This window comes from Pteropus medius, unplaced genomic scaffold (assembly GCF_902729225.1).
Source record: "Pteropus medius unplaced genomic scaffold, Ma_sr-lr_union100, whole genome shotgun sequence".
Lineage (NCBI taxonomy): Eukaryota > Metazoa > Chordata > Mammalia > Chiroptera > Pteropodidae > Pteropus > Pteropus medius.
Window position 1 is genome coordinate 19,389,181 of NW_024349803.1, and position 14,919 is coordinate 19,404,099.

Here is a 14,919-nt window from a genome sequence, read left to right on the forward strand (position 1 = left end):
GAATAAATATCTATGAAAGAAGAAAAGAGTATTCTTAATAGTAGCTGCTGCAGACTGGTACGGATTGAATGGTGTCCCCCCTCCCTCCAAAAGTTGTATGTTAAAGCCCTAACTCCTGATGTGACCGTGTTGGAGGTAGGACCTATAAGGTTAAATGGGGTCATCAGGGTGGGGCCCTAGCCTGATATCAGAAGAGGAAAAAGACCAGATCCCTCTCTCTCTCTCTTTCTCTCTCTCTCTTCCCGCTCCCTCTCTCCCAATACGCACAGGGAAAAGGCCATGTGAGGACACAGCGTGAAGGCCATACAGCATTAGCAAGACAAAAAGACAGGCCTTGTCAGAAACAAACTCTGTTTGCACCCTAATCTTGGACTTCCAGCCTCCAGAATTGTTTTTAAAATTTCTATTGTTCAAGCCACCCAGTCTGTGGCACTTTGTTATGGGAGCCCGACCTGACGAATACACAGGGGTTTCAAACATGTATAAATAAACATCTTCAATGAAAGTAAGAATTCAACTTAAACTGTAAGAATGAGTAGGGAGTGGACACAATGACATTAGGAAAATGGCTTTTTAAAAAGTTTTATTTCAAGAACTTTGTTTTTTTACTGGTATTTCAAAAAAAGGTGGATCAAAGTACAAAAAAAAAGTCAGTTGAATAACAGTATAGGTTTAGAAATCGCAGCAGCAGAAGCAATGTACAGACAGCACAGACGAACAACCCCACGTATGCAATTCTGTTCAAGTTCTTTGCTTATTTTGTTTTTTTGTTTTTCACCCTCCTGTACAAAATACGTTAAAGCATGCCATGAGATCAGAAAAAGAAAAGAGTTTAACAAATGGTTACAAGAAATAGACTCTGTACAAGAGGGGCCACGCTTCTCCCCGCCCCCACCCCCCACCCCCCAGTTCAGTGCCTATCTCCTCGCTCTGCTTTAGGTCAAGTTGTTCTGAAGACAGTTCACCTCCAAGTCTGCCTGGTCGCCTTTGCCACCCTCCAGTTTGGGCGACATGGAGTTCTGGATGTTAAATGACTCCTCCTCTTTCAGGCAGGACTTGAGGACTTCCTGGATTTTGTGGGGAGCACCAGGATCATCCTGGAAGAGGAAAAAGGGTGAGGGGAGTGGACAGGAAGGAGACGATGGGCTTGGGCTTTTCTGTCTGGCTGGAAGAAGCAGAACTGAAAAAAAGGACGGAAACTCCGAGACCTGAAGGGACCACAGCGACTCACTAGCAGCTACTTTTCAGGAAAGTCATCCTCAAAAACGCTGGCCAGAGACATGAAAACTGGACAGGTGACTGGATCACGACTTTTCTCTTTGACAGAGATTGGGGAGAAACAGCCCCTTTTAATGCTTGGCCTGGTCCCTCTACAGTCTCACCTGCTGGGACTCCTATTGGCCGGCCTGGCGCCCCCTCCCACGGCCCTCCGCGTGTGAGTTCTGTTCTCACAGAAAGGTCGTGGTCAAGGAACAGGGCTGGCCAGGCAGACAGTGGGGTGCATATGGGGCCACAGTCAGGCACAGAGCTTCTCCTGGCAAAGCTCGGGTCCCTCTCCCCACGGCAAGTACACGTCCTGACGGGAGCCCAGAGGCGTGTGAGCCTCTTACCCTCAGAAGTTGATCTACAACAAAGACTCTGACTTACAAGGTGTTTCCTCAGTGTGAGCCCGGATGAGTCCAAGGCCCCGATGATCTGCCATTCTCTACAACAGATGCTATTTGTGCCGCTGGCTCACCCCCACATCTGACCTCTACCGTGCCCTCCCGCCTACCCATGTATGCTGCCTGCAGCCCTCTGACGGCTGCCAAACCTGACCTGCATTTGCGTGTTACAGGTTTTCAGGACACCTACACCAGCACAGTCCTCTGATCCTGCATTTTGGGAGCTCAGAGAACACTTGTGGCAACTCCAGCCTTCCCACGGCTCTTTCTCCTGAGGCCCCCACGGGGGTCACGCCCAGTGCGATCCAGTGGGCCTCAATTCCTTCTCGGATGCCCCAAATGGCTACTGGAACTCTGCTGATCAAAGAGGCTGTGTAACCACCCAGGCAGGTCCATGGCTGGCAAGAAGGGCAGAGAATGTCCCTATCTGACCAGCCAGCTCAGATCCTTCTTGTTTTAACCCCTTCCAAAATTCGAGGTAATCAGCATGCTTTGAAGGATCGGGCGCTGGGCATGGACGCTTGAGGGCTGGGCCATTGCAGACCCTGGAGAGAGCGCTGTGGATGTCAAAGACAGGATGGCCTACGCTCGCCTTTCCTCTTATGAGGAGACTCACTTACGAGGATAAGACTCAAGATAATCTCCGCCTGCGGCTCTCCCCACCATATCGTACACTCTTTGGGGCCTGTGGGGGCACAGGGACATTCTCATGATGTGAAGAGATGTGGATTAGGGAGTCCTTACAGACCTGGGCGTCAGGAGTTTTGACGCCGTGAATGTGGGCGCCCAGATTAAACCCGGCCCCTTGAGGGCTCAGGGCATTTGGATAGATGAGGAAACTGCCTTCTGGGCCAACGGGTGGGCGAAGTGCATTGTAAAAATAAGGAGCATGGGTATCAAATAACGCTGTCAGACAAGCTAGTACTGCCCACACACGGAACAGGTGAGCGAGGGTCCGAACCCAGATGGGGCTCTGCTGACCAGGTGTGTCCCCCAGAGCACGACCCTATTGTGCCCAGGGCTGCAGACTCCCTCAGCAGAAGGCCTGCCTGCCATCACCACGAGCGAGCAGGACCTCCATCTGGCATAAGTCCTGGAAAGTGCTGCGTGCCCCTACTCCTGGCACACTGCCCCCAGCCCAGCAGTACTGTGGGCTCAGGCCTGGACCCTCCTTGTCCAAACATACACCTCGATCAGGAGAGGCGGCTCACAGAGCTTTACCAAAGCCATGGAAAAGCGGAGTCTGAGAAGTTAGAAAGATTTAAACAGAGGGCCGGGGAGGGGGGGTTGCTCTAAGGGACGCCATGGACAAGTCCCAGCAGCAAACTGAAATCTCGGAAGGTCTGTCAAGTCTAGGAGGACCGAGTCATAGCCACGACGTTCCGCAGACAGCTGCGAGACCCAGCAGTTTGCCCGAGGACTTCAGGTGACCTCATTCACGCTGTGCACCTGGACAGTGTCTAGCTTCCTACACACTCGCCATCCCCGCTGGGACCCCTTTTCCCCGGATGCTTCCGGGGCTGGCAGCTCGGCTACACAAAGGGCTCCCACTCACGCGGCCACCGGCTCCCCAGCTGCAGGGCTGCCTGGCAGCCCGGGAGGGCACCGGCCAGCAGCAGGGGCAAGGGAAGTGCCGTGGACACAGCAGATCCCCGCGACTGAGCCTTCCCCCACCGCAGGCCCAAAGCAGCTCGTTTCTGGTTGGAAAGCTTTTCAGAGAGTGGCTTTTCAGAGATGACTGGGACTGGGCAGGAAAATGACCCACTCAGTCTACTTTACTTATGTGAAAGAAATCACCCCTCTATTAAGATAAATAGAACTCTCCAAAATTTTAGGAGACAGCAATACCAAAAAGGAAATTTGAGGGGAAGGGATGGGGAGAGACTACATGGGCAGGTTTGATTTGGGTGCCCCTCGGTCCACCTCCCGGCTAACCTGGAGGCTTTCTCACCTTCATCCGGCTGCCAGCCTCACTTTCAAGCAATCAGTGTGGTGCCTGAAGCAATGAACAGGGCTTCACTTCATGATAAAGTGGCAACTGTCTTAACCGTCAGTGCCCACAGACCTTGAACGTGATCGTGTCTGACTTGGGCTAGGTGGAGAGAATTAGGAATGAAGGTAGAAAATCTGCTGGTACATTCCCTGCCGGACAGGAAAGTCATCCCCTCACACGCTCAGAGCTTGGGCAGAGGGGACAGAATGTCCCCTGGGGCACAAGCCAAGGGAAGGATGCCAGGCGGAAATGACCCTCAAGACCAAGAGGAGCCAGAGGCCACCAGAGCCTCGTCTTGCACTGCCCTGCATGATGCCCTGAGTGCTGCCCAGACCACTCACGGCCCTTCTCAGGCACAGTGCCCCGCGGCTGGCCACCCTTGTTCCACTCTGTTTTCTGCTTGCCATAGTCTGAACTCGCGGTCAGTGGTGGCCTTCACGGACGGATGCCCTGCTTTCCACTAAGCTGGGTCAGCCAAGAAGTGGAAATACTTGCACTGGCCCACGCGCCCAAGGCCTCCCGGAGAAGCTACGTCCTCCCCCTCCCTCCTCGCGAAGAGGAAAGGCGTCCGTTCCTGGGGTACAGGAAATGCGCAAGCCGGAAACTCTCCCCAGGGCCCCCATCCTCCATGGACAGTAAGGACCCTGACTGCAGGAGCCACCACACGAGTCAGACATGCAGCCCCACACAGACGGGATGGCAGATCAGACGGTGGAACTGAGACCCTGCAGTCGGCCACTCACTAATGTTCCGTAAACGACGACCAAGTGTCACTGACAGGGGCTGGGAAAGGCAGGGACAGTGTCCCGACATGGGCGAGACCCTGCCTGCCCTCACGCCACCTGTGTCTTGTGGTGATGAGCCTCAGAGTTCATAGGACATCTTGTTTCCTGGGTTAGTGTGCCCATCTTGAACTTATTACTATTTTGGTGCATACCAAGTAAAATAATATCTGTTCTTTCTCTACCTTTTATATGGGAGACTTTAAAAAACTATCTTGACTTAACCTCTTTCATCTCTTATTTAAATTAACCCCTTTGCTCGTCCCTCTACTAGGCTGAGTTTTTCCTTTTCTGAGTTTGGGGACCAAGGTCTCATTTACCTTTATTCTCTCTCTCCCCTTCGGGGGCTACTCTTCCCCCACCTATAAAAAGGAGACAATGGTCTTGATCTGTGCTGTCTGATACGGCAGCACCTACAGGTAGCTCCTGGCTGCTGTAGGCACAATGCAGCTACAGAACATTCTACCGCCCAGAAACTGGATGGCGCTGGCCTACACCGTTATGGCTCCCGTGAGCTCTGATACTCTATGGTCCATTATGTCAAAGAACGTCTTCGAATTTCCTCTTACACTGCACTGTTTCCCCCTGCACAGTCTCAGTTTACGTGTGTAACGATGCATTTACCTTGGGGTACGGAGCCTGCGCTACATGCAGAATTCTTGGGTTTGGATGTGACACGATTTGGGGCTTGGATGGTTTCTGCTTTGTTTCTGAAATTCCTCTGACGATACCCAGTATCTTACAGGTTAGTCTGCTCCAGACAACGCACTAGGCCAGGGCCTTAAGAAAATGGTCTGTTGGGACCTTTTATTGGGTTTCAAGTGATATTTATGAGCCCATCCTCCTAAGAATAGAATTTACCCCCAGACTTATGGTTCCCTCAGTGTTCTGTGCTCTCCTCAGCCATAATCAGTGGACATATAAGCCTGTTAGTTTTTCGGAGCCTCTGACAATGTCAGGGACACTGTTTTTCCAGCCATCCCAGAGGTTTTTCCACTCATTCCCAAAGAATGACCACCTCTTACTTCGATGGCTGCCAGGAAATTCCACAGCCATAAAAGCAGTCTTTCTCCTTCACATAGAAAGTAGAAAGATAAAAATCAGACTGCAAAAGTCTAGATGAAGCTAAATATCTCGACTCATCCTAAAAAAAACCTTTCTGTACAACCTACGCCATCAAGCCCTGATTTCTACCTTCGCCGCCCTGACCGGCTGCCCCGAGCTGATCTCCAGGGCTCCGAGGAGTGGCTCCACACTCCAAAACGGACCAACGGCACGGCCGGGGGCTTCGCCATGCACAGGGGAGGCGTGGAGAACACACGAGTGACCTGACAGATGACGTCATCATCGTGAGCCAAGGCACGGGCATGGGTGGGTGGGGGTACGGAAGTGTCTCAAAGTTTCCTTACATTTAGGTGAGAGCCCTCGGCGATGGTGGAGAGGGAGAAGTTATCGTTGTGGAGCTCAGATGGGGTCCGGAATTTGCTGGGTGGGAGAGAAAAGGGAAAAACGTAAGTGAAATGATCATGGCCAACTCTGACGAAAGCTTCGTGGGTCAAATACTCTATTTCATCAAATGCCGTGAACTGTGATAAGATGCACCATTATATGACATATCACTAAGAAAAAACTACCATTTAAATCACGATCCAGTACTTCCCTATCACCTAGAGTTTTTGTTATATACTTGAAGTAGCTCATTTAGACTCATAAAGAACTGACAACGATATGAACAGCTATGACCACGCCAGGCAATTACAACCACATCATGAATGCCATCTGGCCAACAGCGATTATCAGATGCCAGCGATTGTAAGACACAATCCAATTTCAGAGATGTTAATATGTGAAAAAAAAAATGTGCATCTTAGACTAAATAAACTACTGTGGTATCTGTAGTGCATGGAGCACATGCAACATGATCGGAGCCAAAACCGGGCTTGGGAAAGAGGTTTGCAGAGGGAAACGGGGAGGCAGCATTTGAGCTGAAGGGGTTCGCGAGCCGTCCTCTGCGCAAAACGCACAGGAAGGCCCCGTCCCTCGCCACAGCTCCTGCTTCTCCTCTCCCCGGGCAGTTAGTTGCTCCTTTTTCTCTTCATCCTCATCAGCTGCTGTCCTGATAGGTGGTCCCATCTCCTCTCCCCTCTCTTTTGCCACACACCCCCTTGGTGTAGCCATGAGGAGCCAAGGGTCCTGGCTTGTGATCACGTGCACAGATACGGCCCTGCCTCAATGCACAGGCACAATGGAGAGGCCCCCTTAGCCCCATGACGGTTAGCTGAAAGGCTGCAGAGCTGCAGGCATCCGTGCGTTGCATGAGTTTACCCAGCAAAGGAGCAACAGCTGGCGTTTTGTCCTTTTCCCAGGACCCAGGGAAAGGCCTTCGGTCACATTCTCTGAAGGGAGTCTCAGGTCAGGGGGAGGGGATTCATAAGGTGATAAGTTGAAAGGGTGGTGGGTGCAGTTCTGCGTAAATTCTCTTTTGGGCCCCAAGGAAGCTGAACTCCAATCTCTGCCTTTTGTGACTCTTGTGACACTTCCGAAGGTTCTCTACTTAATGAGAAGAGTGATTCTCTCACGGTGTGTAAGGTCACGATTGAGCATTCAACGCATGGACTTAAAGAGTAAATGCATGTTGATTTTCACACCCAGGCAGCAGTCGCTCCTCTGCTAAGAGCAGAGCTGAAATGAGACTCTCTATCCCCATGTGGCCCTTAAAATCCACAGCAGAGGAAGTCAGACCGAGCACCCTTCACCCCCCAAATTCCATTTAGGAGAGGTAAACAGGATTTCCTTAAGCTCCTTGCATTCTGTGTGAACCCAGGGTTGACAAGCTTTGAAAAGCAATGCAGCAGAGCAGTGCTAACCCTTCTCCTCAGCGCTCGCTGGGGAGGAGCTGGTATTGAGCTCCCTCGAGATTTGAGGGAGCTGGGGTTACTTCGTGCTGATTTGTGAGTGGAATCCTCATACTGGCCCCTGGCTGTCAAAGACCCAGGATGACGCAGGTATAGTCAGGCGGGGGCGGGGGACCAAGCACAGGGACTTACTTGGGGATTGGAGCTGGGAGTTGCTACATATATATGCTGGATGCTTTTTCTTTAAGCACCCTCCAGCCCGGGTGAGGCTGTGGGGAAATGGTGCCAGATAGCTGCGGCATGCCACAGGGGCTTAGCCTCTGCTGCAGGTCCAGCACGTTCTGTGCAGGAATGGATACCCTCGCGTGACTCTTTGGTGTGAAAAACACAACCCGGGATGGAGGGGTGCTGCCGCAGGGCTGGGGGTGGGCTGGCTGACGCAGACTCACTTGGTCCTACGCAGCTTGCTGTTCTCCGTCTTGAGCAGGTAGAGCTTCTTGGCGAAGAACACGGTCATCATGAAGAGCAGGAGCAGCACGAGGGCGGCGGAGCCGACGGCCACGCACATCACCTGGAAGTCGGTGATGATGGACTCGCAGCGCATCCCCTTGTGCCACATGTAGTCCTGCGTGTTGCACCTGCAGCAGCGACAGCGTGAGACCGCGGCGACAGGCAGGCCGCCCTGGCCACAGCCACGGCCCGGTCCCCGACTCCAGTACTTCGCTCCAATCCTGTTCCCAGGACCGTCTGGAGGGGCTGTGATGCCTCCACCCTGTGCAGGCCTTACAGCTGATCTTCTTGCCCTGTCTTTACAAACCCCCTATGCAGTGACCCAGGCAGCTCTGAGATTCATGACATAAAAGTACGTCATGGGAGCTGAGAAACGGAGAGAACTGGTCACTCTTGTGGCTGTGAAATGATGGAGGAGGAAGGGAACCCTGGTTTTTCACCTCACAGCTTCAATGAGAACAATCACGGGATTCTCTCAGCCGCCAACCTGGGGCTCTGGATGAAAGAAAGATGAACAGGAGGATCCACCCTACCACGGAAACCTATCTTGTTGCTCGGCAGACCCATCTAGTGCGCGTGGCTAACCAGACACTGAAAAAGAGGGGAGTGACAGGCAAGGACAAGCACAAAGATGGATGTATATTCCACTCCTACCTCTGCAGCCTCCAAAGTTCTGCCCCTATAGCTTCCTGTCCTATCACCATGAGAACTGTCATGAAAGCCTAGTGAGAATCAACCCTCCGGGTGGGTTTTAGTCCTTTTGTTGAGTGACTTTCTCCTGCCCTTGGGGACATTCCCAGGCTCCAACTCTTCCAATGACATTGCTGTTTCCATGGGAACCAGGCTGCTTCAAAGAAGAAAGATGTGGAAGGATACAGAGGCAGGCAAAGGAGGGAGGACATGAACCTCAGGGTGAATAACAGACAAGAGAAAGGAGAATTGGCTACTCCACACCCAGAACGGGGTGGGGAGACATGGCTAACAGGGAATTCTTTCTTTTCCAAATGACCCTCTGCAGTCATGGGGAGGCTATCTGCATGAGGATGGCGGGGAGGGCCAATCCCTCTAACCCACTGTTCCCGAGAAGTTCTGCCATAGCTCTGATCGTTTCTCTGCAGTGGGTCAGGGTGACAGAGACAAAGGCACACTGCAGTCTGCAACTAAGGGCTCAGCAGTCTCCTGTGAGTGGAATGCAAAGCAGTTTCCGAGCCAGAGCCGGCCTGGGTGTACACAGCTGGAGGGATCTCTGGTAAGGAGGCCCACGTGTGGTCCTGGGAAGGATGCTGAGCAAGGGGACCTGGGGTGGACCTGTGCAGAAGCCCTGCTGAGGCAGGATCCACGGTGGATCCATGGTCGCACAGGCATGCGGCTCAGTGAGAACGGGCTTATTCTTCCACTCGGTAACCCCCTGAGAGCGCCAGCAGGTCTGGGGAGCTTTCCAGGAGCATCAAGGGCTCCAAATTTCATACTCTGATGGGGAGCTTACTTTGAAGGTGAAAACTCAGACCTCCAGTGGAATGACAGAGATGGTTTTGCACAGAGATTCCACAGCTTCCATGCTAAATTCATCACTACAGTGCCTCCCAACTAAAGTCCGAGGAGCAAAAGCACAGGCTGCCCCCATATTTCTGGTAGTCTTTAACCAACCAGCAAGGTCTTACTGCCATAATTTCTTGATTACATGCCTCCTTTTGGCAATGGCTCAAGAACTCCAATCAGAACTGTGTGGACACATCCTATATGAGTGACTCTAATGTCAGGATCATTTACAGGAAACGACTTCACAGGAAGGGACTGGAACTCAAGCTTTGATGACAAAGGCACAACATTCACGCTTTCTATGTTATTTTTTATCGGAACATCAAGAGCTTCAGAATTTGAATTCTTCACACACCTCCAGAAAGGCCAAGGAAAAGACACATTGGGAGTGACACTCAAAAAAGACACCCAGATTACAGAAATGCCCCTCCTAGGACCAAAGGAAACACGTCCCAGAGCAATCTGAGGGTGCTACTCCACTTCCAGGGCCTGTAAGGATGGGGACAAGCAAACCACCCAGACCGCCCCTGACTTGTGATTCTTCCAGAATAAGCCAGTGGGCTCTCCAGCAGGTTAATGACCTTGCCGTGAGGACAGGTATACAGGGTAATTACTGATGAGGCATGGGATGGAGGCTGCAGACAATGTCATTAGGGACACTGAACTCTCTGAGTCTTTCAAACATCCTGGACTGGGTATTCCAAGGAAAACAAAAATCAAGGTGGAAGGGAAAATGGCACAACCCAAAGGTAAGACACCCAACCACGTCTGCTATGCCAAGACTCTGCACTCGACATGACCTGAGGGGCTGCTCTCTGGGTCTGCTCCCACAGAGGAGGCCCTCGCTCTAACTTGACATGCCCGCCCCCCACTCACGCCCGCAGGGAGACGGGCCTTCCTCCTACCACACGCGTGGCCCACAGGGAGTGCTCGGCAGCGATCTTTCCCGCCAAGCAGGTTTATGGGCCTACTCTTTCTGCCAGTGTAGACAGAACTCCCCAATGAAAACCCCTCAAGCCAGCAAAGACCTGTTTCCTAAACCCTTATTTTGCCTTTATAGTTTAGTGGTTGGGTAAAAGGCACAACACTTAGAGGAACACAGCATCTTATTTCTGAGGAACGTCTCCTAGTGACGAGATCACAGGCAGGGCAGTGAACAAGTAATTCTGTACGAGATGCCCAGGCGAGCATCTCCTGACCTGGGAATCCCACGGATGCACAACCTCTTGGAAGTTGTGCCTGTCATACCCCCACTTTGCCAAGTCTGCCTCACACTTGTCAGGAGTTCTTTTACAAGTCCCTGTGCACCTGTGTGCCACACTCTTACCTGCAGAAGGCCCCTATGTTCTCCACCAGGTAGCACTGGCCGCCATTGTGACAGTAACTTGGGAAGAGGTCGCACACTGACCGGCAAGAGCCATTATGCCGCACAAAGCCACTGCGGCACTCAGTGCCATTCTCACTTGGGGCCAGGTCCCTGCCTGGCTCTCCTGGGCCAGGCCTGAGGGCAATGCTGCTGCCGGGGACCATCCCCAGAGTATGCTGTGGAGGGACAGCATACCACCGACTGGTGGGCTGGCCTGTCCCAGCCCCCAGACCAGGCTTCTCAGTGGGCACTAGAAGGTCATTTTCATCTTCCAGGTCTCCACCTCCAGCCGCATCTCTGTCATCCTCCTCTTCTTCCTCCTCTTCGTCTAAGTCGTCGTAGAAGGAGGTGGTGGGGTAGAAGTCAGATTCGTCAAAGGGGGTGAAGTCATCGTATAAGTCAAGCAGGCTCCAGGAAGGGGTCTCCCCTTCACTATCAGGGTGGTGCTCTGAAGTTCCTGGCGACTCCGGGAAGCTCCCTAGGTCAGCGCCACGGCCCTCACCATCCAATCCTTCGAAGTAGTCGATGTCAATGATATCTGACGCCGGCTGGGGCTCCAGTGTGCCTTGAAAGGGGTACGTGGGCTCTGGCTCATGAGGGTCAGGTGTGCTGCCTCCCAGGTTCAGCCAAACCTCCAAGGGATTTTCCTTGGGGAGTTCTGAGACTGGGTTCAGCTTGTGGCCAGGGGTGGGGGAGGGTGGTCCACTGGCCTCTGTAGCGTCAGGGATGGTGCGGGGCATTGATGACCGCTCGAGAGCCTCGGCAGGAGCAGAGAGAGTGGCTGGAAGGGCCTGGGTGTCTCCGCTGCCGGCCTCTACAGTCACTCCGCCCAGGCCCGGGCTGTCAGCATCCAGCCAGGCAGTGCCCGTTACCGCTGCCGACGCCTCCAGCACGTCTTCTGGCCCAGCCCCACGGCCCAGCACCGCCTGCTCGCCGTCGGGCGCGGTCCACGAGGTCTCACCTCCCCCAGCGGCTGGTGGGCCCGCCTTCTCCCGCGTGTCGTTGGAACGCGGCTCCCACGCCGAGGCGCTCTTCACGCGCTCGTCAGCCTCGACGGCGCTGCCCGCCTCACGCGCTGCGGGCGGGAGCAAGAGGGGCGGGGCGTCAGGGTCGCGCGCGCGCGGGGGGAACTCCGGCCACGCCCCGCCCCGCCCCGCCCCGGCCGCGGCTCCCTCTTCTAGACCCCAGCCAACCCTAAGCCGCCGCTTCCAGGTTTCCCGAGGCCACGCCCATCTCCAAGCCCCGCCCCGATCCCGCCCCCCAAGCCGGAGCACAGACGACCCAGCGTTTCCCTATTATGACTCGCCCCTCAAGCAGGGCCCCACCCCGACACTACCGCTGTCTAACCAGGCATTTAGGTCTTGCCGCAAAGGGAGAAACTCCACACCACCTCCAGGCCCCGCCTGAACTCGCATATACGGCCCCGCCCACACCCCAGGCCCGCCCTGGTGAACATCCCTCATGCCCCCAAACACCTCCAAGTCCGCGCCGAGGTCACCTCGCCCTCGGGCCCGCCCCCGACCCCTCCCTGGCCGGCATCTCGGTCCACACACCCTGGTCGGGGCCGACCCCCACCGCTCGGCCTTCCCCAAGACCCCCGCCTCCTCGCGCGCCCCTTCCCCGGTTCGGGCCGCAGGCAAGACGCTGCCCCGCCCCCTTGCCACAGCTCGCGGACTCCGCCTGTACCCGAAGCCAGCGGGACCCTGGCTCAGCGTGGGGCGCGGAGGCCGCTGGGGTCCCAGTCGCAGTCGGTACCTACCCGGCGCGGCCCCAGCGACGAGGACCAGCGTGGCCCCCAGAAGCAGCAGCAGCGGCGGCGGCCCCCGGCCCGGGCCCCCGCCCCCAGCTCGACCCATGGCGCGGCGCCCCGACCGCTGTCCACGGTCTGCCCGGCTGGCTGCGCCCTCGGCTCGCCGGCCGCCGCGCCTCCCGCCCGTGCTGCGGCCGTCTCAGCCCACGATGGGCAGCGCGAGAAGCCGCATGCCGCCGCCGCCGTCCGCCGCTGTCCCCGGCGCGCCGCACCTCCCCGCCTCCCGCGCCGCCGCTGCCGCGCTCAGCGCCGCCCCCACCCCGCCCGCCGCGCCCGCCCCGCCGCACGTAGCTCTGACGCCGGCCTTGCTCAGTCCGCCTGCCGGAGGGACAGACAGACCCCCGGCTTGGGACGCGGAGACTAACGGACGTGGAGTGGCGCGGGGGCCAGGCGCATAGCGCCGCGCGCGGCTCTAGCCGACAGGTGCACTGGCGGGAGACCTGCGGGGCGGGGTCGCGGTCCCGCCCTCCCTGTAGAGAGCTGGCATCGGCCCCCCACCCGCGAAGAACCCTCCCGCCACGCGGCGAGCACAGAGGCGGGGGCCCAGACACCCGCAGGCTCTGGGCGGGGCTCCGAAGGGCCGCAGGGGGCCGCAGCTTTAGCCCGCGCCGTGGCAATGAGCCGAACCCCGGGCGCAGGGAGCCTCTTGGATTCCTGCACCAGCCGGGTGTTTGGGGGCGGGGAAGTGTCTCAGGGAGGTCTCCGGGTCCTCACCAAAGCGAGGCGGGCGCTGGCAGCGCCAGGAAGGGGGCGAAGCCGACGGCCCAGGTTCTAATCGGATCAGACCTAATCCGTCGCAGCCATAGCCCAGACCTCACGCAGCCGGGGCCGCCAGAATGCGTCCCGAGGCGCGGGACAAGACCTTCCTGCGACTGCGGCTACCTCGCCTTCCTTCTCGCCTGCTCAGGGCAGCCTGGGGAGCGGTCTTTACTCCCGGTCACTTCTTCCCTCCCAAGATACATCGCTCCATGTGTTCCAGGTCACCAAAGCTCAGTTCCTGGGTAGACCCAAGCAGCCTAGAGCTCAAGCTAGGGACACGCGGATGCCAGGCCAGAAGCTCAGTAGTCTGCGGGGCCCCTGTGCAAATCTGTGTGACCCAGGACCACTCCCGAGCCCTGCTTGGTGGGGAGTCGCGGCCTAGTCACTTAGTTTACCCACCAAATCGACTGTCAACATCCCAGTTGATGTGTTATTGACCCAAATGATGACATTCGGGGTCACAGCCGGAGATGTAGCAACTCTCATTTAAGACACTCCCATTCCTGTCCCTAGAACCACAAAGGTGACTAAGATGGAAAGTCAATCTCCTAATCTCTCTGGTACACGTCTCTGGATGGGGTTGCCTTGATTCAAGCCTGTTTTTCTCACTGAAACTACTGCTGCAGTCTATTTCTCCTGGTGTTTCCTCCCCTCCAGGTCCGCCTGGCAAACTCTAACTCAGGAAACTCAGTTCCTAGCATTTCCCCTCTGTGAAGCCTTCTCAGCCCACCCCAAGCAGTTAAGACAAGTCCTGATCTCACTGGACGAAAAGGCACTTTAGTGCACAGTGCCAGGCAGGCTCCCTAAGGCTGGTAGAAGGCACAAATGCATGAACTCCCAACTCAGAACTGTGGGTCTGGAGGTTCTTGCAAAAGGACTTTCTGGGGGTCTTTCCATGGCTTCATGCTGCTTCTGGGGACAGTAAATACCAGTTTGAAATACAACCTTCTCCGAGCAGAGGGCTGGACAGGGCTTTGCACGAGCCTGTTGACCAGAGGCACTAATGCACTCTCCAACCTCATCTCTGCTTGCCTTGTCTGTAGCTTATCTCTGTGTCTCATTGACTTTTGGATAGTGGTGGTCAGAGTGGAAGATGTCCACTGTGTGGGATGGAGGCCTCATGGATGGGTCCTCTAATGCCAGGTGTATGTCAACCACTCCCGTGTTATTCACAAGAAGGGTTTGGATGGGGGCCTTCTCCTACCCCTTTCTTAAAACTCTTCCTACTCGTTCATTTTAATAATTTTGTTGAACATTTTAAATACTTTAAAATTCACTTTTATATTAAAGCAAGCATATGGTATAAAATATGAAACGTCTCCTTCCTGAAAAAACTTCCCTTCTCTGGGGACAAATCCTGTTACCACTTTATCTTGGGATTTTCAATCAACTATTGCCATTCAGTTTCATCCCGATCCTCCTTAGCAGATTTCACCAGCAATTTCAGAAACTGAGCCCAGCACACATGGCTGAATGGGAGCTCATCCAGGCAGTGGAGATGGGAAGAGCAGGATTCGGCATCAGATCTGTGTGACCTCAAGAGAATAACCTGAGTTTCATATATGTCAAAGTGGTAACCATAGTATTATCAAAAGCATGCAATATCTTTTTTGGGGACAAGGGCTAGGGTAGGCTAAAGAA

The 14,919-nt window shown here is 55.0% G+C and overlaps 1 protein-coding gene across 1 annotated transcript; it reads right to left on the bottom strand.

Annotated features, from left to right (window-relative positions):
* Window positions 1-556: 556 nt before the first annotated feature.
* On the bottom strand, window positions 557-12,733 carry CSPG5 (chondroitin sulfate proteoglycan 5). The gene is made up of 5 exons (XM_039837604.1): window positions 12,469-12,733; window positions 10,671-11,784; window positions 7,744-7,932; window positions 5,849-5,924; window positions 557-1,097 (listed from the first exon to the last, which is right to left on the bottom strand). Exons 1-5 carry the CDS (start codon window positions 12,563-12,565, stop codon window positions 936-938), a joined length of 1,638 nt encoding a protein of 545 aa, XP_039693538.1. The 5' UTR covers window positions 12,566-12,733; the 3' UTR covers window positions 557-935.
* Between the last annotated feature and the right edge of the window lie 2,186 nt (window positions 12,734-14,919).

Bases quoted from the DNA above. Each gene is read 5' to 3' on its own strand.
- CSPG5 (XM_039837604.1), bottom strand. From the start codon at position 12,565: ATGGGTCGAGCTGGGGGCGGGGGCCCGGGCCGGGGGCCGCCGCCGCTG. The intron at 11,785-12,468 runs GTAGGTACCGAC...TCCCGCCCGCAG, and splicing joins CGTCGCTGGGGCCGCGCCGG to CGCGTGAGGCGGGCAGCGCC. The intron at 1,098-5,848 runs GTAAGGAAACTT...TTCCTCTTCCAG, and splicing joins CCGAGGGCTCTCACCTAAAT to GATGATCCTGGTGCTCCCCA.